The sequence below is a fragment of the Heliangelus exortis genome, chromosome 8, assembly GCF_036169615.1.
Source record: "Heliangelus exortis chromosome 8, bHelExo1.hap1, whole genome shotgun sequence".
Classification (NCBI taxonomy): Eukaryota; Metazoa; Chordata; class Aves; order Apodiformes; family Trochilidae; genus Heliangelus; species Heliangelus exortis.
This window is the reverse complement of record NC_092429.1, coordinates 15211752-15233529: the sequence shown is the minus strand read 5'-3', so window position 1 is coordinate 15233529 and position 21778 is coordinate 15211752. Positions and strand designations below refer to the sequence as shown.

Here is a 21778-nt window from a genome sequence, read left to right as displayed (position 1 = left end):
GGATGAAAAATCCATGGAAATCAACCATTTAAATACCTGTCCGGTACAAGTCTGTGGCACCACTGAAGAACCGGGGCAAAGCTGCCTCCAGTAACATGATAAAGTCTTCAAGCTCTTCAGTAACTCCCACTAGGAAGTATTCATTAATCAGATTGTACTTGGCTTGTTCCAAAGCCCATCTGCTTCCCACATTCCTAAAATGACAGAGAACAATTATAGCAAGTTCCGATGTCAGCCAACAATCCTTGGTCCCTAGATGGAGATTATTTCATAACAGGACATTTATATTGGAAAGGCAAGATTCATTTTAAGTTACAAACATTCCTAACTTCATTTCCCTTCCCAGTTTCTCTCATCTGCATTCTTATCTAAAAATTTGATTCCTCTTGTTATGTTGACTAATAACTAGCCCAGAACAACAAAAAAAAATGCATGTGCATACATGGTTACTGTCTCTACTAATGCAATTTTTGGAGGATTTACATCTCCCCAATGTTGACACTACATCTTCACTTTCATACGAGATACCAGAATTGGTTCTGTGAGGAACTGACCTTTGCTTTTGCATCCTAGAAACATAACTTCAAAGGAGAAAGTAATTGCACTTAATATGAGGACTTCCCTAATAAATGACACACAAAAATTAAACTGCCATTCTTCCTCCTTTTTAGAGCTTTAGACAGGATGAAAGGACAGGTTCAGAGGCCTTTTTTTCTCTACTTGTCCACCTGTCCCAGGCATAGACAGGCCTGGCCAACAGACACTGAAAGTGGAGCTCCCAAGTGGCCATTTACTTCGATAAATAATTGCCCTTTATTTCACTCATAATCCTTCAAATCATCTATATACTTTTCCTTTATTTCTTTAAATTTTGCTAAAGAGGTTTTTTTGAGTCTGTGTCATTGTTATAAAACATGCTGCACTGACAGATGGACACGATCTGCTTTTGTTTCTTTTCTACCAAGTAGCATTGACTACTGGATGTCTGGTAAAGGTTTAAGAAGATAAATTTATCCTGATTTCAATTATTTTATTCTCTCACAAAGTCTAGGAGCTCTAACAAAAGATCTCAATTCAGAAAGATGGATATTGTAACCTGACATAAGAGAAAAATGTCAAGAGTCCAAATGTACAAAAATTGTTTTTAAAATTGAAAACATCTGTTTTGTCTCACAGCACTGCTGATACAGTATCCTAACACACTGCTTGTTTAAACAACTGGAAGATTTTTTTCACTCAAATGCTTCTATAAAAGAAAGTTCATTACTAAAGTACCTGCTGCTTTACTCTGTCCAGTCCCTCACAATTTCCCCAACTGTGCTGTATATTCAGATTCTTAAGCTTAGGTTTCAGCACTGATATACCTGACTAACAAGATAAGCTGCATTTATCTCCCTACCAGCATTCGGAGCTGTGGCCACAGAAGAACGGAATTTGAAGCCAAAGTTTCTCTGGAGTACAGTCTGAACCTCCAGCTGCCACACATTCATCAAAGGTCTGGAACAAAGACAAAATTGAGCTGAGCTTTAAAAATCTAGTATATGTAACAAACATCTCAGTCTGGTTAGTTGCCAGATGTAGTGGGGAGAGAAAACTACAAGGTATGATGTGAAAGGAAAAAAAGTTTTTTCAAGCGTTGCTTTCACATTGTTATTAGGAAGACTTAAATACCTCAATTAAGACAGTTCTAATAATAAAAGATGGCCCAAGAACTAACAAACACACTGATCTTACTCGATACATTTGATTTATCTTTGATATAACCTTGATAAAGACTTTATGTACAAAGCATAAAGCAGAGTAAAGGCTTTGTACAAAGCAAAGCCAGTCTATAGTTGTTGGTATCATTATTTCTCCCTTACAGAAAAAGTCACTAAAGTGTCAAATGCCATCAAGATTTGTGCAATACTAGAACAGCTGGGCCTTTATACTATAGAACATTGTGCATTTTACCTTTTAGATTAAAAAATGTTCTATTACATTTTAAATAATATGACAAATCTCTGCCATTTCAGAGGCTAATCTGGTTTTGGCAATCAGAAGTGAAAGCAAGTAGTTCATTGTGTAACAGAATATTCTATACCTCTCAGTGTATGGACAGGAAGCTGTAGCAATACAGAGTTTCAAATGCAGTAACACAGTTACAATAAGAACTCCATTAGCATTGGAAAGAATTCGTAAATATTTTACCAAGTCACATAAAGTATTTGTTATACTTCTAATCAAGATATAAGCCCTGTATCTAGAATAGTTAAGTGACCACAAAGACAACTTCTTTTAGATTATTTTTTTTCCATATAATTACAAGCTTCTGTTCAAAACAACAATTTAAATATGTATTTGCCTAATTAGTGCTAGAAAAAAGACTGATGTCTTTTGCTCCTACTTTAAGGTCAAGTCCCTGATATAATCTGAAAAATTTACTGATACAAGGCCAAATCAGGGATTAACCTGTGGTGTCTTGGTCTCCATCGTACTCTGAGTTTGGAATAGCTCATTTGTGTTACACAACCAGACACTGGCATGCTCCTTCTCGCATAGTTCTCTAGAGAAATTCTGTCCTGATACAATGAGTACTTTGTAACAACATTACCTAAGATCTAAATTGTGTAAATGTACCTCCTAACTTATGAATGTATAATACTAAATATGAACTGGCATTGGTCAAAAGAAAACTTTCTTTGCATATACCTGCAGGTTACTTTATAGCTATTATGCAAAAACAAACAATTTTCTGACATGAAATAGGACAAACTTCCATCATCACATCCTCTTATATACTTGACTAAACCACCCAGAGACTTTATCACAAGAAACACTTGTCTTTACAGACTCTGGTCTTGGAGCCAAGCTAATCATAAATGTGGAAATTCTGGGATATAGGAAGAAAATTAATGGCAACTCTTCCATGTAAGTGCTGTAATATGAACTGGGAGGGGGCTGTGGGTGTGAAGTATGATGAGATTCCTTTCCACTTAATAAAGGCACAATTGACTTCCATTAAAAAGAGGATATTTTTGACCTTCCCCTACTTTTCATTCAAAGAGCTCTTAATGAATCTACTTTAAAGCAGATTAGAACATACATCAGTGTTATAGACACTGATTGGGTCAATTCATTTTTGAGTTTACTGAAATTTCTGTCTAATGTATGTAAACCTGACACCATCTCTATTGGCACAATTTTCTTGGAGACACTATGGAAAAATAGTATTACCAGATTTTAATGAAAGTAAGACTTGGCAGAGAAAGTCAATTTTGCTTCAAATGAACAAGAGATGCACATAGGACAAATTATATTTGTATGGCAACAACTGTCTCAACCTAAATAAAGTGGTATGATAGTGACAAAACAAACAAAAAAAAAGCATGCTTAATAGAATAACATAAAGTAATAATGCAATGCATTACAAACATTATAAATGGCAATGTATTAAACTTCTTCCAGCAAAAGAGAGCTCACAGTGATGTCTATGAAACAGTAGCATTAGGGATTTTGGCTTAATGCTTCCCAGAGACTACCTAACAACGCTGTTCAGATTAACTCTATGCCAATGATGTTAAATTTCAGTCTTTTCATTAGTTATTAAGTCCTATAAAGAGCTTGGACTCAGTTGCATGCTCAGCTTTCCAACTCACTGATCTCCACAAGGAAGGAATTTCATTGTCCAAATCATGCTCCTCATTAAATGCAACACAGAAGGTTACAAAATAGGAGATACTCTCTCTCTCTTTTAAAAAAATGTCTGTATGATACCACATCATCAAATGTGTACCACTTCTATGAAGATACATTTTTTTAAGCTAAATTTCTATTTGTTCTGCTTGAGGCTGCCCTCTAATTATGCTGCAGGATCTCTGGACACACTGAAATGCAGTAGCAGAAGATGGCGCCAAAACCTAAATAACAGAGGAGGAGTTATTAGCTGGAAAGAAAAGAGGAATGGTCTATTCCCAATATTAAAACTCTTTATTTATAAAGGGTTGTGTCCTGGTTTGAGCACACAAAATGATTAATCACATTTATTAGTTGCTATGGTGTTTTTAGACAAAGCTGTACTCACTGTCTCTTGGTATTCACACAGTGTTACACTAAATCATCAACATTACAGGAAAATTTCATCAGCTTAAGAAAGTATTGCCACACAAATCTTGTTTGGTTCTGTAAAGTACAAAACCTCCTTGCATTTTATAAAAGCTTCCACACTGTTGTAACCTTATTTTATAAACTACATTCATATACTAAACACCCTATTTTTTTTTCCTGGTTTAAGAAAGTCCAAAGCAACATGCTCCTACAAATGTCTTGCTGAATACCAGGACAGTGAATGTATCAATTCTTCCTGGAATAAACATATTATGAAGAATAAATAATGTTGCCATTCTGAAACTGTACTGGTAACCAAGGTTTGAATATTCTAACCTGAGCTACTCCTAGAACCACCTGTGACAGAGGAAGCATAGAAATGTATGTATGATGCATACACCACAGTTTCAAGTAGTCTTTAAACAATTCCATTGCATTATTTATATATTGAAGAAAGGGTTACTAATCAAAGCATCAGCACTTCTACAGCTTTTGGTGAAAAATATATCTCATTCAAGAAGAGATGTAGATTTCTTATGTAGGAGGATAAGCTTAACTTGGTACTTACAAATCACAGAATTGTAGAATCATCATGGTCATAAAGGACCTTCAAGATCATCAAGTTCAAGTTAGTCTTACACACCTTGACCACCAAATCACCTCCTGAAACACCATATCTACCTATTTTTTTAACACCCCAAGGGATGGCTATTCCACCACCTCCCTGAACAAACTATTCCAATGCTTCACCACTCTTATGGTGAAGAAATTTTTCCTAATACCCAATTCTGAACCTCCCCTCGTGCAACATGAGCCTATTTCCTCTTGTCCTATCACTACTCACTAGGAAGAAAAGGCCAACACCCACCTCAGTAGAACCTCCTTCCAGGTATCTGAAAGAGAGCAATAAGGTCTCCCCTCAGTCTCCTCCAGGATGAACTTGAGCCCCATCTCCCTCAGCTTCTCCCTGTAAGACCTGTTCTCCAGAGCCCTTAGCAGCCTGCCTGCCCTTCTCTGCACTCTCTCCAGCACACCAATGTTCTTCTTATACTGCAGCACTCAAAACTGCACACAGCACTCAAGATGCGGCCCCACCTAAATCTAAATACCTAAAAAAAAAATTTATTTAATTTTTTAATAAATTGCAATGTTGAGTGAAATTTATAATGGTACAAAGAATGTTACATTCTCATCCAGTACAGACACAAATGGGAGAATATAACTTCCAAAGCCACCATGATCACAAGGCTGATATAAGAGATATTCAAGCTTTTATCAGGACATTTCCACAGTATTTTTAGTAAGCACAACACATGGTAGAGTGTAGTTTACCTTTTTATCCCCTTGTTTTCGCCGCCGTAGCCCTGGTCTGTAATCATCTCCAAAGCGCAGGAAGTAATAATAAGAAACCAGTCGTTCTATAGGATCTCTTATGACATTTATGTAAATTGGTTTCTTTTTAACACCAAATCTACAGTAAGAGAGGAAAAAAGGTCTCTTAAAGGCCAAATCAAAGCTTCTCATCAAATACATAAAATAAAAGCCTGTCTCTCCTGATACAGATGAAATCTATATAAAGAGAAGATGTGGTGATAAGTTTAACAATCATTCCCTTCCATCCTCATATCCAGTGTTCTATGTGAATGTGAAAGTCAGTTCAATTTCAGTTTTCCTAGGATTGTGATTTTTTTTTTTTTTTTAACTAAACTGAATTATTCTTACCCAATAGAAACTAAAAATGTTTATACAACCGTTCTAATTCTAAAAATACTTTTGTTTAGCAGCCACATAGGCTCTTACAGTAAGTACAAGGAGGTTTGTTACTGAGTTCTGGTTCTCCTGAGCTGTGTGCTATGCAACACTGCAAGTGGTTTTCCTGTCACGTCTTAAGTTCTCAGAGACATGAACTCTAACACAAGGAAGACAGAGATCTGAGACTGTCCATTGCCTGGGTTGAATCCATATGGCTATGTTTATCAGACAGGTGCCTATGATTCAACTGTAACCATATTAACTATCTAAAGATATATCTTATATATTAACCCTAAGAAAAATTTGATTTACTGTAATACAAACAGGAAACTTGATACAATGAGGTGGCAAGCTCATGGCACACACAAGAAAAATTTAAATCATCAAACCTGTTTTGTGCAGATTTCAATTATCTATATTCAAGACAGCTTTTGCATTACACTTCTGAGTTATTTTCATTTCCATTTGAGACATTACTGTGGCAAATAAATATGGTATACAGACATTCAAGAATTGGTATCACAATGAATGTTCCAAGTGTTGTCAGGTGCCTTGAAGCAAAACTAGGAGGAGATGGAAAAAAATTATCTTCTGCTCCCATGCACAGTGGGAAAGTGTTCTGCATTGAGAGAGGGCCATGAAAGCCTCCCAGCTTGGCTGGAACACAGACTGGTTGTAGTTTTAAGATGCAGTAGCATTACTGTTAAAGAGGGACTTTGTAAACTGTAACACCAGATACTGCTCATATAAGGAATCAAATTGAAAAGCTGAAGAACAGAAACACAGAACAGGCAGCAGAAAAGAGGAAGTTAAAAACACAATTCAAAGGTATCACTTTGGCAAATGACCAGCACTACAGATACAGAAATTATTATAGGCTACAGAAAGACAAATTGATTCTTCAGATGTTGCCAGCAGAGTAATAAATCAATGAGTCAGAATGCAGGAGTTAGAGGTGGCATTGATGACATCTGCTGCACATGTGCCAGATCTTACTCCCTAAAGTCCACAAAATAGGAGTGTATGAATGCTTCAACTGTTTTGATGCAAAGTCCAGGCACCAAACTGCACCCTCTTTCGGGTCCACTGAAATGTCTAAGATAGGCACATCCCCTCCTACAGAGTCTACTGCAAGTGCTACAGAAGGTTGTAACATAAAGGGGTACTGGATTGTACATTTATACTGATTTGCACATGACCTTGCAAAACTAGTTTGAGCTACAGTAACATGAACTACTTACTACTGTAACTTTATTAATAATTATAATGATTTGGCAATTGCATAGTTAAATAATTTGTTTCCAACCCTTTACTAGAAAAAATAGGGGATAATGGTGGACTTAAAAACTAAAAAACAAACATGGGGAAAAAATGGAACTTTTACTACTGTAATTTCTACATGGATGGATTATGATAAACTGTCCTCAACACTGTCAGTCATCCATTGAATCCAGTACTTTAAACTTCAGTGTAATTCAAGAGGTACTTCTGAGAGGCAGTGGACCTAGGTCTGATATCTGTGTTTAAGAAGGCATAGACTTTGCTGAAATATTTTACACTTCTCAACTACAAGAATGTTCACTACAAGAACGTACCTCACAGCCTTAAAAGTGTGGGTCTTGCCAAGCACAACCAGAGTATTCAAGATAGTGTTTTAATAATGAAAACCCAAAGTATGAGAAAGCAAGCTGTTGTGGGAAAAAAATAAATCATTTAGGTGAAAGGAAAACAAACAGAAACACAAGGATAACACAGACCTGAAGGGAAGATGCAGATGAAAAATATATGAAATTCCTTAGGTGATTTCTAGATGTAAAATGCTTATTTTTCTATTAAGTTCCAGTAGCTGAAACTGTTTTCAGATTTATGAAGTGAGTAATGTATAAAATAACAGTCACCTTTGCTGTTCCAGAAAGTTGTTATTCAGACTAAGGTTTTATTGATACTGCAACATTAACTTTAAAAAGGCAGAAAAGAAGCTAATGAAATTTGAAATTTGTTTTCTTGATTGATTTGCAACTAAAACTTCTTGGCTGTTACTTTTTGTAAACTCAAGCTTTTATGTTGTGCTGTTGGTAATTTCCAGCTACAAGTGTAGCTTTTAGGATCTTCTGTTACATGTACAGTACTGGGAACATATGAAGCTTGCACTTTCCCTTCTCATTTCTTTAAATAAAAGCTAGAATTAAGGATTTGTGTACATAACAGAATGAATAGTTAAAAGCAATTACTAAACAGAATAAATTCTTACATACAAAAAACATAATTTCATTAAATAAATGTTTAAATAACGAGAAACAGAACATTACTGAGGACAGACCAGCAGCAAGAGGCAAAAGTAGCAGTTATTATTATCTGTGCAGTCAAATGTGCTGAGATCTGAAAAATCCACTTTCAATTTTAATCCATTTTCCACATCCTGCAAGTGCAAGATGAAGCACAGCCTACTGAGCATCTTAGGCAACACTGACTTGCCAGTTGAAGAGGAGGATTCACAAGACTGAGCTAGTGAGGATCACTGCTTTAGATCCAGAAGCAAAATAAGACAACAAAAGAAAGTCATAGAAGCAGGAACACAGACACGCTCCTGAACCTCTGAAGTCACTGGGAGGATTTTTACCTCTTTTTCTTTTAATTTTATTTTCGAAGTAGCAGGATTTAACACCATAAGAATAATTTCTGTGCTCTTGAGAGCAAATAAAATACCTGCAGGCCAGAAAACTGCTTTAAAATATAACTTTTTAATATTTTGATAAAGTGTCATGAAATACTCTGATAGAGAGTTACATAGCTTAAGATGCAGGTTGTATTGCTGGTTATATGAAATATATTTGAGAAGGGTATCTTTAAACTTTCCAGGATGGGAAGCCAACACTAAGACAGAACTGCCAGTGTTTCAGAGAAAAGCCAGGATTTTCAGTATAGAAGTATGCAATTCAGACAAGGAATACTAAACATAGCATATAAATAGTTTTGAAACAAGACTCAGCTACATTTTGTCATGAAATACACATGAAAAAACTGTAAAAATCAAAACCAAATACTGCTCATTATAGGAGTGGGTGAATTTTTCGAAGCCTCAGTTGTGAGGCTTTCCTCACAAGAGGGCACCAATAGCCCAGCTGGAGCCAAGCAACTGAAAATACTGCACTACTTGAGATAAATCCAAGGATAACATACTTGGCAAAGTCCACGTAAGATACATGTCCATGGTAAAACCCTGGTTTCATTTCCTTCCAGGAAGTCACATTCTTCACAAATCGGACCTGTGGAATTAAGACAGCAAAAAGGGTTTCTGTACAGCTGGAACACACAACACGTCCCCACACATGGTGTTTTCTGGTTTTTAAGTAAACTCTAATAATGTATTAGGAAGAAAGTATTTCAAACATTACTGAAGAATTTGTGCCAGCCAAAACTGACACTACCCAAGTGTACAGATGCCTCATTTCAGTGAATCACAATTTAATGATCAGAAATTAACAAAAGCAGAATACAGCAATTGGAAAGTTGATACAAGAAAAATCACCACAAAAACATTAGCAAGACAAACTTGAATTTTTGTCAGTCCATTTTATCTGTAATCTGAAAAGAACCCAGAATTCCTTCAGCAATCTGTAGAAATTTAAGTACAACTTTGATTGAATTGTCTGATGTACATTTAGGCCCTGAAACAAAAGTGTACCAGGTTTACAAGCATGTTCTCAGACCTGTTTTACTGGGACATAATAAACCAATCTGATGGTTCATTTGCTCTCCCATCTCAAAATGCACTGCATGAGTCACCTAGAATCTTATAAATATGTACATTTAGTATACATTAGAGCTATTGTTTACTATTTTGAACAGTTACCCTAAGCCTAACATTTCAGTGAAACTTCCATGTTAAAGCACGAAATAGTCTGCAAGGGATGATAAAGTTTGCAGTTATCAGCAGACTTCACAAAAATAGGAATAGCTTTACATTTCAAAGATAAAGACAAAGTAGGATACATGCCCCAAACCATAAAAATATGATCAAGTTAAGTGGGACAGGCAAATCCTGATATAGCTTGGCTTTATTAGATGAACAGAATATTTTAACATCAGAACATTTAACTCTGAACTGTATTTCAAAACCAGTGAATTGGGTAATAAAGAAAAGTTGATAAATTTGTACTGCCTGAGTCTTCCAACAATGATAGGCCATTTCTGAAACTGAAAATTAGAAGACAGTTTTCCCTGCAAATCTACAATATATTTTTTGTTATACAGTTACACAGACAACCATGAAGACACTGAGGTTGGCAAGAGAATCAATAAAATAAAGTTTGAGAGCTCAAGACAACATACTAACATTCTGTGAGGTCTAATGGACTGAGAGTGTCCTGAAACATGATACTTATTGTTTATTATAACCAACCAACCATGGATTTTAAGAGGCCAAGACTGGCCTGCTGCTGTTTCTTAAACTTTGCAAAACTCATAGGGCAGGATTTTAAGAGGTTGATAACCTTTACTGATTTCTTCAAACACTGGCTCTCAAACTCTCAGGTTAAAGAAACAGATATTAATTTTCAGTAGCAGGCAGCATTAATTTTTTTGTGTACAAGTTTCATGTTCTGTGGCATATCACAATATAAACTCTATCTTGCACATGAAAACTGTAGCTAATCTATCTGAAAAGCACTGCACAGTGTTTTACAATGGTGTTTCATAAACTGCATTGCCTTTCTGTCTGGTTTTGTCCACAGCACAAACTGGTGATCCATCTTATGAGACTACGAATCCAGCTGAACTACCTTTTTATCACTGCTGAAACAAACCCCACTTTCATTGACTGTACTTTTCAAAGTTTAATGACAAGATATTTTCATTGGAGAGCCTCAGCTATTAATATTTCTATGACTGGGAAAGACATTTCCTAAATGCTAATATGTTATCCTCCCTTCCCTCACTCCTAAGCCTCAGCTGGTTGGTCACAGCTGCTTGAAACAACTTCACAAGAAAACCAATTATGCTACCTATCAGGTGTGTGTAGTGCAGCATGAATATTAAGACCTACATTTCACTTATGTTTCCATGAACAAGCTTTCTGAAATCTTTCACCAGCTAGATTTCAGTTTCTAATAGACTAGGAGTAGACTCAGGGAAATGTTAAGTGCCAAATCCCAAGGGTCAGACTGTCATGCCACCATTTGGCATCAAACCTTAGATATTCCAGTAGTAGTTAAAAAAAAATCCTTGACTGTCTTTGTCTTATAATGTTGTTGTCTGCTAAGGAAATAATTTTTGTGAACATTGGATGTTAGTCTTTTACTAACTTTAACACTAGGCCAGCTAAGAGAAGGCTAGGAAGGTTTTATGAGATGGCTGTGACATTTACATCTGGCTTAAGATCAACCAGCAATACTCCATGCCTCTGAGAATTTAAGGTTTTAACACTGGTAACTGGCCTGCAGGCAGGAGATTCCCACACACACACAAACAGTTTGCAGCATTTCAAAAATCAGAATTGTTCCAGGTCAGAGACAGCCTAATGAGTTTGAATTCACACATTATAAAGCAGAGATGAATATTGCTTGCTGCTTTATACTGTTAAATATGTTCAATTTTACCTTTCTTTTCAGGGATTAGCAGATACTGGAGCTTACAAGAGACTGAGCAAGCCACTTCACCTGAACCCAGTTGAATAAAATTTGAGCTTACTTTAAACATCCAGACAGACATGGATGGAGTTTCTGTGCAGCTCTTTTATGGTGTTTTTATATAATCAGCTACAAAGTTGCTTCACAGCCTTTAGTAAGAAAAATCATCTGAGATTCGCTGAATTAGAAAGTCAGACCAAACGTGCTCTGGGGGCCTAAGATGCCCGAAAGGTAAGTTAAATACATTAAATTTCTAGAACTATAAGAATTTGTAAGAATTTAAAACAAGTCAGTGCCAAAAGGAAAAAAGAAACCCAAACAAACGTAAGCAAGCAAACAAACAAAACCCCAAAATGAACAAAAAGAAAACAGAAAAAAAACCTCAAGTAAAAACAAAAAACACACACTCAAAAAATTCAACCTAACAACAACAACCAAAAAAAAACACAAACAAAAACCCAGAGCAGCACACTTGATCTGAGCAAAAGCCCTGGGAAATCTGTGTGCAAACCAAAGTGATGTTGTAAGCTGTCAACTGCTTCTATAAATCCTGCTTTGCTATAGTTTGAATAGACACAGAAACATCCACACACACAGCAAAAGCTGGTTTGGTCCTTTTGCTGTGGCCTGGTATAACATGGACTTTTGGGTATCAAAAAAGCTCAAGGTTTTCAGGTCATTATATCCTAACTTTGTTTGTCAATTGCAGAATAACCAACCTAAAATTACAAATAACTGGAGTGGTGAGTATCACAAGCCCAGCCTGGTGAGGCCACATGAGGATTTTCCATTAGACCTACAAAAAAAGAGCTCTGAAGTAAGACTGGATAACAACACAGTGTACCCAAGTAAGGGAAATCTCAGATTCAGGATTAAAGACCAAGCATGATGGGATGACTGAATCGGAATTCCTCTGCAGAAAGGCACTGCTTGCTAGCCTGGCTATCCAGATTGTCACACAAGATAATAACTTAGAGTTATTAAGGGCAGGGACACTGGAAACAGGCTAGCAGCACACCTTTGGCTTCATGTCATAAGAAACCACAAGCAAGCTCATAGAAAGGGCAGCCAAGAAGTAATTTCGTGAGATGGTAAAAAGACAGGAGTTCACCAGTTCAGCCATGGTACAGCCAGGATACCCACCTTGCACAAAAAGTTCTTTCTACAAAAGAAAAGTATTGGCACATGTACAGCAATGGACACTAGTACTCACGAGGCCATCTAAGATAAAAATTCTTAAATGTTCAGGAGCATGACTTCCACTTCTAACAGAGCTAATGCAGCCTTTACTTGCTCAACTTCTGACAGCCACTGAAACCTCCACCAGCAGAGAAAATAAGTACTACTAAAACCAGCTAAGTGTGCTGCTCTGAGAGGCCACTGTTCTCAAATACATTTGGAAGCAAGAATATTTATTCTCAGGTTGCTCTTATGAGAAAAATGGACAGAGAAACTGTGGGAGAAAAAAGAACAAGGAACAGTAAACTGCAAGCTGGGGGAGTGAAATGCTAGGCAATTATACCATGGCTTTTCTGTGTTCCAACAGCAGTACAGAGACTTGTGCTCACAACCCTTTTTCTATGTGTCATAATATGTCAGTTAAAGCATGCTTCAAGACAAAACAGTAATTTAATTTTCCATGTTTTATACTACAGTCTCACCATGTAACAAAAACCCCTAAAGTTTCAGTGGCTGATATGCCATCCAGCTAGACACAACAAAGGCATCCTTGTAGGGAAACATGCAAGCAACCAATAAAATCCAACAACAACTACTCTGATTTAATGAAAGCAAGTGGTTTTGTTACAGACCACACAGGTCAGAAATGTGACATGGACAACATGGAACTCAGCTTGCTGCAAAGAAAGGGCCCAACCTGTGAAAAGAGAGAAAGTTTTCAAGATACTGCTGCGAGAGAAGCTGCAAAAGACACTCCCGAAGGATTATCTCAAATCAGATATGGGTTATATTTAGAATGGATTTTAACTAGTGTCTTTTTTTCATATTGCATTCAAGAAGTATAGGTTTCACACATGGGCAGAGAACTTAAAATCTGTTACAGAATTAAGAGTAGTTTGGAAAAAATACAGCAGAAATAGTGTGTAACAGAGGGCACACTATTTTACAAATTTACAAATTTATGTGAGGCCCAAAGCAATCTTCACCTTTCTTAGGGAGACTTATTTTAACAAACAGTATCATTGACAAAACCATTTTGCCTCTATGATGTGTTTATATATTTTACTGCTGGTGTACATACACCTAATGCACTCAACTCTACTGAAGTAGGTAACATTCAAATATTTCATGCACATCTGAGTCCATCCGGAACAGTTTGGAAACATTATTTATATGGATGATAACATAGTTAAGTTTCAAGCCTCTGACCTGGGTTTTCTGCATGTGCACTCACAACTAGCAAAGAAATATTATTTTTAAAAATCTACTCCCTTACCACACCTCAAGAAAAATAGACATTGATCCTTCATTAAATTTTATTAATACTCATCATCTAATGTACTGATAGCCATGGTCATATCTAGCCTGGGACTTCACTGATTCTAGTCAGAGTTTTAAGTGCATACAAAGTGACCCAATCTTTAGAGTGCAAGCTATTTACAATTACTTCTTTCTGTTTCTATCACCTGTGAGATCTGACAAGACTTAGTAGAACAGACAGAAGTATAGTCCTGACAGCATGGCACAGTGCCTGCACCACTCAGTGAGAACATCATATAAGACTCTGTTCTCTGCAGATGGAGATGACAGGCAAATACTATTACACAGCCAAAAAGCCACTATAATACATACAATAAATTTTACAGTTATAACAGCAAAGGTCCTTTCTGCCCTAGCCATGTCCCTCTTTAGCTTTGTTTTGTCAGATAAACAGATATTTACCACCTCCAGTAGCCCAGCAAAAATCTAAACCAAATATTTAATAAATAATACTAATTATCTACATAGAAAATATTAATACATTCTAATTAATTTATATTGGAAAATGTGATCTAAAATCCAATTCCACTGGACTATGTAAGTCTGCAATTGCAGAAAAAGTTTTCTGTACTTTCCCCTTGTATAAAAAGACATCCCAAATGCAGCAGCTTACCTGATCTTGCAGGGACATAATAGGATTATTTCTGGTTGTATTGATATGTAGAACATGGTATTTGTTCTTTGCACAAAGATCATAGGCAATATTTGTGAAGGATGTGCTGGCAGTCTTAGGTACTCTGTTGTAAATAATCACCACATCATCTTCCTCATCCAGTGTCACATCTTGTCGGGGCCCATCTACTGTATGACGCTGCTCTATTTCTCTGACTTCATGTCTTGCAATAGCCCTTTCTGTTAAGGATGATAAATACAAAAATATCACCAATTTTGAAATTCAAACCACAGACTGCAAACAATCTGGAGAAAAGCAGTAACTCCTCAGCAATAAAGCAAACACTTGCTGTCATATATACTTCTGACACGTCTGAAGCAAAACTTAATTTATAAAATGCATAAATGATAAAAGGTATTTTAGTCTGACACAGAACATGAAGACTATAAAAGAAGATGCTGAGAGAACACATACAGTATTCTCATTCACTAATTTCACTGAAAGCCATTGTCTCTAAAGAAAAATGTCTGTAATGCACTATGCCCAAAACATCTGAAATAATTTCTATAAAATACCTCTTTTAAAAATATAATAGAAGGAACGACTCAAGCAATTTGAGAATATGAATTTTCTGAAAACAGCAGAACCACTAACACTAGAGATTTAGTCAATTAACTGTATAGAGACACTGGAATTCAGATGAAACCATTGTTTTGTTATTTCAATTGATATGAGCCCCAAGAGCAAAATGCATTATAATAAATTGATTTTCAAAAATTCAATTAGAGCTACTAATTTCAAGTTTGACAAGAATAGAAGCAAGAGGTGCTTCCAAAACTGTTAACACTAAGGGAAAGAGTAATCTCTGAGAACTGAAATATGTCAAGTCAAACACATTGAAAACAAGCACAGAAAAGCAGGCTATGAACAAGACATTTTGGCAAGATGAGTACATTGCAAATAAACCAATTTTCCTTTTATACAGCAGGCAATACTCTTGCATAACTGAACTCTGCTTCAAGTGCTAAAACCCTATCTGGAAAATAAAAAAAAAAAAAATCACAGTATTACAGCATTTTCTGTTGTTGTTGCTGAATTACAAATACTTTGTGCTGACTCAGACACAGCTTTGTTCTGTTATAGATAAGCATAAACCTTACAATGATTTATAATACTAATGTCAAACCAGCTTTTCTGATTCATTTATTGTGATATTGCCTTTAATAATGTATTCAAAGACATCTGTGATGGCCAACAGTGCAAGCTGAAGTCAATACCACAAGAGAAATTGTAATTCTCTGTATTATGCACTTACACAAGGCATAGCTGTTTCTGGATGTCATGCTTTTAACAGCAGCAGCTCCTGGCCTTTACTTGTCTTGCTTCCTATGACCCAGCTCTTTCTACTTTCTTTCACCACATCTCTTTAATTGTAACATAAGATAACTTTTAAAGTAGAATCATTAAGCTGTGAACACCACTAGGCTGTAATTCCACAGCCTAGAAATTCTTCAACCACAAACTTCCATCTGCCTGAAATGATTCAAAGCTCAAACTCACTCAGTCTCTCATATGCTCACATCTCACAGCCCATAACTAAGTTAAATCAGTATGAAAATGTTTGTAGAAAATGCTTATTGAGTATCTCTCAATTTTCCACATAGCATCTGTTGCTCCCCTCTACATCAGTCACAGGTTTTGCTCCTTCCTTTCTCATTTGCTACCTCTCCCATCACTGCTGGCAAATGTCCTATTTTGGAAACAGATGAGGCAGCAGACTCGGGTTTCATTTATCTGAAGATGTCTACAACAAAAAGGGATTGGCAACTCTCCCTTCTTAGCAGTAAACGATTAGAGGAAGGCATTTGGTAGGGGACATAGTTAACCACATGACTGCCCAAGGCTACGTGGATATGGAAACCACCTAGAGAGGCTGAAATGAAACAAATTTAATTCGTGTTTTCAACATCAGAGTAGTAGATCTCAGCTAGATTTAAGTTATAACTGCAGAGAACTCCAAGGCTGATGAGGCTGGCTGGTGCAGAGGGAAGCTTCTCCTTCTACACAGAACAAGTAAACATTTGTGAAAAACAGACACGATTTGCAAGAGTAGTGATGAGAAGTGTTCCTCCAATGAGGAGGTATTTGAAACCATGATGATTCAAGAATTAGCATGATAAGTGCACATTAAAGGCTATGTATAAGATATAAACTATGTACAATTAGATGCAGTTAGCACAAGGCTACTGCAATCACCTTCAACTTTGTATTGTGAGAGGAGAAATCCAGAACCCATGCAAGGAGAACTTTGACAATGATCAAAGAATAAGGAGGCTTTAAACTTGAAATTGAAATGAAAACTAATATTTATGACGAGGAACAGAAATCACCTCTTTCATCTATTTGTAATAATTAGAAACCAAAAGCTGAGATGAAGTGCAGGATATGAACTGCTGGAGGTAAAGCTAGTGAGAAGCAGATGAAGCACCTGAAGGTGTCTAACCTTGACAGCCATCTTAATAGCCTATTTGATTGTAGTCTGTTATTAAAATAACAAGGAAAACACAAAAGTGGATGTTTGGTCTCAGTCGAGAATAGATTCACATTTTTTCTGTGAAGTCAGAAAGCTTTTTTGTTGCTTTCTGAAAAATCAGCTTAACTCTTAATATGGCATATGATTTGATCCATATGAATTCTTTTTTTGTTTGTTTGTTTTGGGTTTTGTTTTGGTTTTTTGTTTTTTTGTTTGGGGACAGGCAAGAAGTCCAGTAATGGCAACTGAGAATAGCCAGGAGTTACAGAGAGACCAAATTTGATTGCTTAGCTCTATTTTGTTAGGATATCATCTAAGAAAAACACCTGTGAAAATACACCAGACACATATATACCTACAAAATATTTGAAAACCCAAATGAATAATATTTGCATAAGTATAGAAACAAATCATGCTATGATCATAAACAGTTACTAGTCTACATGCTTTGCACATTCAGGCAGATGAATGTCCCAGGTAAAACAAGTTTACTAGCATTTACTTCAAATCCAGGTGTTAACTGCACACAAAAAATTATCTTCCAAACAAATTAGAGTGGCATGGACTTTAACAACTTGAAAGTTAACAAAATACTTCAGACTCCTCACATTTTTACAAATGTCCAAGAATCTCCCGAGATTTCTTAGAATGAAAATCTACCAAGATCAGAAACCCTTTTCACCTGTAGCTTAGCACTTTGCACTGTTGATGAAGGCCATATATTAAGCATCACTGGCTGCCAAAGTCAAGTTAACCAAGTGTATGGAAGAATAACTCAGAGTATACTGATCTACTTCCCCAAACTATGCTCTTTGTCATCTACATCTATTTTCCTCCTGTATCTATCTATGGACATTATTCAAGCTCTCTCTTGTGTCCTGTGCACCTGCCATGCTTCCTTGTAAACCCCCCCACTCAGATGAGGAAAGGCTTAGTGCTAAAATACATTTTAGCATAGTAGCCTTCTAGTGTTTTCCAATAAAAAAAAAAAAAAAGATGTGGATTCAAATGTCACTCACACTCACTTAACATGAATGCACTGGGCAGTTTGTATTGGCAGCACCATCACTGAGCAAAGAGTTGCTGTGTATCCGTGATACTGGATGCCACTTCAAACCAATAAGCAGGTTTCTTACAGCTGGGAACAATCCTGAAGCCAGCTGACTTGGTGTCTCAGCTTTCTTTCCACTGTGCTTCCAGGCCAATTAGACAAGCAGCTGGTAGCCTGAGGCATTAAGCAGCTCTCAAGCTGTTTCCTTGCCCAAAAGCTGCATCAAACATACCACTGGCCTAAATACTGAACAAGAGCAGGACCAAAAACCTACTCACTAGTGACTCCACTCTCTTCTGATGAAGAATGAAAACTGAACAGCAGCCTAAAAATGATCCACAATTATGTAGTAAAGTTAATGTCCTGATTCGTTTTCAAATTATACACCCACCTTATACATATAGCCTTCATCCTTCACTGAAATGCTGCCTCCTCTGGGAGCTGTTAAGCAGCATACTACTTATAAACCAGAGCAGTGCTGTTGTATGTGGATAGCAATATTCAGGGATGGAGAGCAGAGAAAGAACCAATGGTGCTATGACAATTTATGGCTATAAATTATTTGTGTCACTATACCCAACTAAAAGCACAAGAAAAACATAGATTGAGTTAATAAAAATGACCCAAGTTAAATTTGTCTAAGGTATCAGTATTAACATAAACTTTTTCAAAGACCTTTAAGAATAACAGCTCTATCCTGCCCTAGTTTTAAATCCTAATAACAGCAGAACCATTAAATTGGTTATTTAGCAACTTTGGGACTCAAAAAACAGGTATTTGGGGCAAGCCATTAGTTTCTCCTACTTTCTTTGCTCTGCAAACATACTCCATGAAGGCTGCTGTGTCTTCATTGCTCATTAATGAATGGCTGCTGTCTCCTCAAAGGCAATTCAGGGTGAGCTGTTGGGCAGAGAGGGGAGTGTCAGGCACAGCAAACCATCCCTTCCTGCTCCTGTTACTACAGTGCTCCTAAAATCAGTCCAGGGGACTTCAGATTCTCACAACCATACAACCAACCAATGCCCAGCCAGGTCCTGAGCAGTGGCCTCCCAGACAACCTTCTCTCTAGTTTATTTCTGAGCATAACATTATATGGCCTGAAATATCCTCTGGTCAGCTGGGGCCCCTGCGGTCCCAGCTGTGTCCCCTCCCAACTTCTTATGCACTCCCAGTCGTCATTGGTGGGGCAGTGTGGGGAGCAGGAAAGGCCTTGATGCTGTGAGAGCACTGTTTGGCAATATGAAAGCATCTTTGAGTTACCAACACTCCCTTCAGCACAAACCCAAAACACAGTCCTATACCACCTAGCATGAAGAAAATTTACTCTATCCCAGCCAAAGCCATAACAGATACTTCAGCTGTTTGCATTTTAGTTAAAAGAGGCTGTTGGTCTCATTCTAGCTATCTTTAATCAGCCTCTGAAATACCTATTAAAACTTTTGATTTTACCTTTGTGTTGAAAAAGGTCCTCCAATTTCAGAACAGCCTCAGCTTCTATGTACTCTGAGCCCAGTTCAGACTCAAAGTAAAGATCATGTGCAAAGCACAGACAAGGAGAGAAACAGAGCACAAAGCTTAAAATAGTACTAGTGAAGTTATTTTAGGTTTCCTCAGTCAGATCAAAAATCACATTGTTTTTCTTCTCCTTCTAAATATTCAGATTCCTTAGTGTCAAGAGATTCTAATGACTAATATTAGAAATCTAATTCCAGCTAGTTTTCTTTTTTTCCCCACTAGGGCATGAAAAGAAACAGGTATAATAGAGCTTCTGTACTGAAAATCAGTACTCCAGTGAACAATTAAAAGTCACTAACATTGCCAAAACATTTTCCTTAATACTGTCTAATATGTTTTCAAACAAAGGAAAAAGAACAGTCCAGACAGAACAGAATTGCTAACTCCAAACTTTAGACTCTTTCAAGTGCACACTAGAAACAGTTAAAAGCAAAAATAATCCCCCCCAAAAACCCAACACAAATTAGCACAGAGGAATCTTTGTCAACACCATTTATCTTTTTTCCTCCCAGTCACTTGGAATTTTGTGTTTCTTTACAACAAGGAAACTTGAATAACAGATAGCTGTAACAAACAGGATGAAATCACACAAAGAAAAGCTCTGTTGCTTTTCAGAACTCTCAAACTGTCAGTTATGAAGCACTGTGACTATAGTAAAGGCAATGAGAAACACTTGCAAATCAGTGACGTGTTCTCTAAATAATAAACCATAGCTGAGTATGTAGCAGCAGGGCTTGCTCTTATTTTCAGTGCCTGAATATTGTACTGCAGGTCTTCAGTGTTAGCAAGAAAAGTTAATGAACTGTTTTATATATGGATACAATTGTCACAGGTGTTTCACCATGGAAATATGCATGTCACTCCTTCAAGCAAAATCCAATCCAATAGTGAAAGAAAGCAAGATCAATATAGATCATCTGACTCCATTTAGAAAGGCAGCCCAGATAAGCTTTCTCCAGACATACAATCATTTCCTTTTTCTAAAAGTGTACTGGGTAGCTGTCCTGGTTTGGGCCAGGATAAAGGTAATTTTCTGTCTTGTACTTTTGCTTTCAGTTAGGTCTCTTGTAAGTAGCTGCACTTGCTGAAATTAACAGCAACTTTCTCAGGCAGTGTCTGCTTCTGGGACTGATAACACTCCATGTTTATAGTTACTGCTGGAGAATGGGATGCAGAACCAAGGCCACTGCTCAGTTCTGAGGAACATTTTGCCCTCCAGAAGGAGAAAAGGAGTAAAGAGATCACACCTGAAACCCTCCCTTAGAGAAGAATGAACAAGATAAATGACCAAAACTGACCAGAGTATTCCATCCCATACACATCATACTCAGTATAAATTGGAGGGATCACGAGGGTAAAACCCCTTCCTGCTTCCCTTTCTTTGCCTGTCCCTGTTTGCTTTGGCATCCTGGGAGCATTCCATCCATTCCTCTGCCTGTGATCCTGATCCATACCAGCCTGAATCTGTGTGTTCCTGCCTCCAGCTCCTGATCCCAGGAGTCCAGCCTGGACTTTCTCAGGGCTGCCCTGCAGCCTCTGTGGTGACATGAGAGTTTCTGGGGGAGAAGGAAGGGGGGGGGAACGTGTACAGCAACAGTTTTCCTGTATATATTTAGTAATTTTTTCCTTTTTATCATTACTGTTTCATCAAAACTGTGTAGTTTAGTTTACAACCCCTAAGTCTCTCTCCCTTATTCTCTCTCCTTCCTTTATCTGGGAGGGGAGGGGGATTAATAGAGAGCATCTGTTATTTGGTTTAATTGCCAGGCCAGTGTTAAACCCTGACACAAGCATATGAGCAAAAAGGACCATTAATCAGTTAAAACTATTGAAAGACCTATATGCATAGGCAATGATGTATTACTGAAAGCCACCATCACATTTAATAAAAGTAACTGGTTAAATATACTGCTTTTTCCAACATAATGTACTTACTCCCTGTCTCATCTTCGCCCTTCTTAGCTAAACTGATCTGGAATCAAACTATTGCCTGTTGGTCTAGCAGCCAAAAAAAAGAAAAAGAGGGAAACAGCATCACCTTCTCATCAGAATAAAAACTGATGTAGCTAAAGTAGAAAGATGTATATATTTCAGTAGGAATC

At 37.0% G+C, this 21778-nt stretch overlaps 1 protein-coding gene across 1 annotated transcript in view; it reads right to left on the bottom strand.

Annotated features, from left to right (window-relative positions):
* HS2ST1 (heparan sulfate 2-O-sulfotransferase 1) overlaps window positions 1-21778 on the bottom strand; it is a 77694-nt gene that overhangs the window by 5531 nt on the left and 50385 nt on the right. Inside the window, exons 2-6 of the mRNA XM_071750613.1 lie at window positions 14578-14816; window positions 9019-9104; window positions 5419-5557; window positions 1400-1497; window positions 37-194 (exon numbers count right to left, since the gene is read on the bottom strand). Coding sequence (XP_071606714.1) covers window positions 37-194; window positions 1400-1497; window positions 5419-5557; window positions 9019-9104; window positions 14578-14816 — 720 coding nt within the window. The remainder of the gene's footprint in view (window positions 1-36; window positions 195-1399; window positions 1498-5418; window positions 5558-9018; window positions 9105-14577; window positions 14817-21778) is intronic.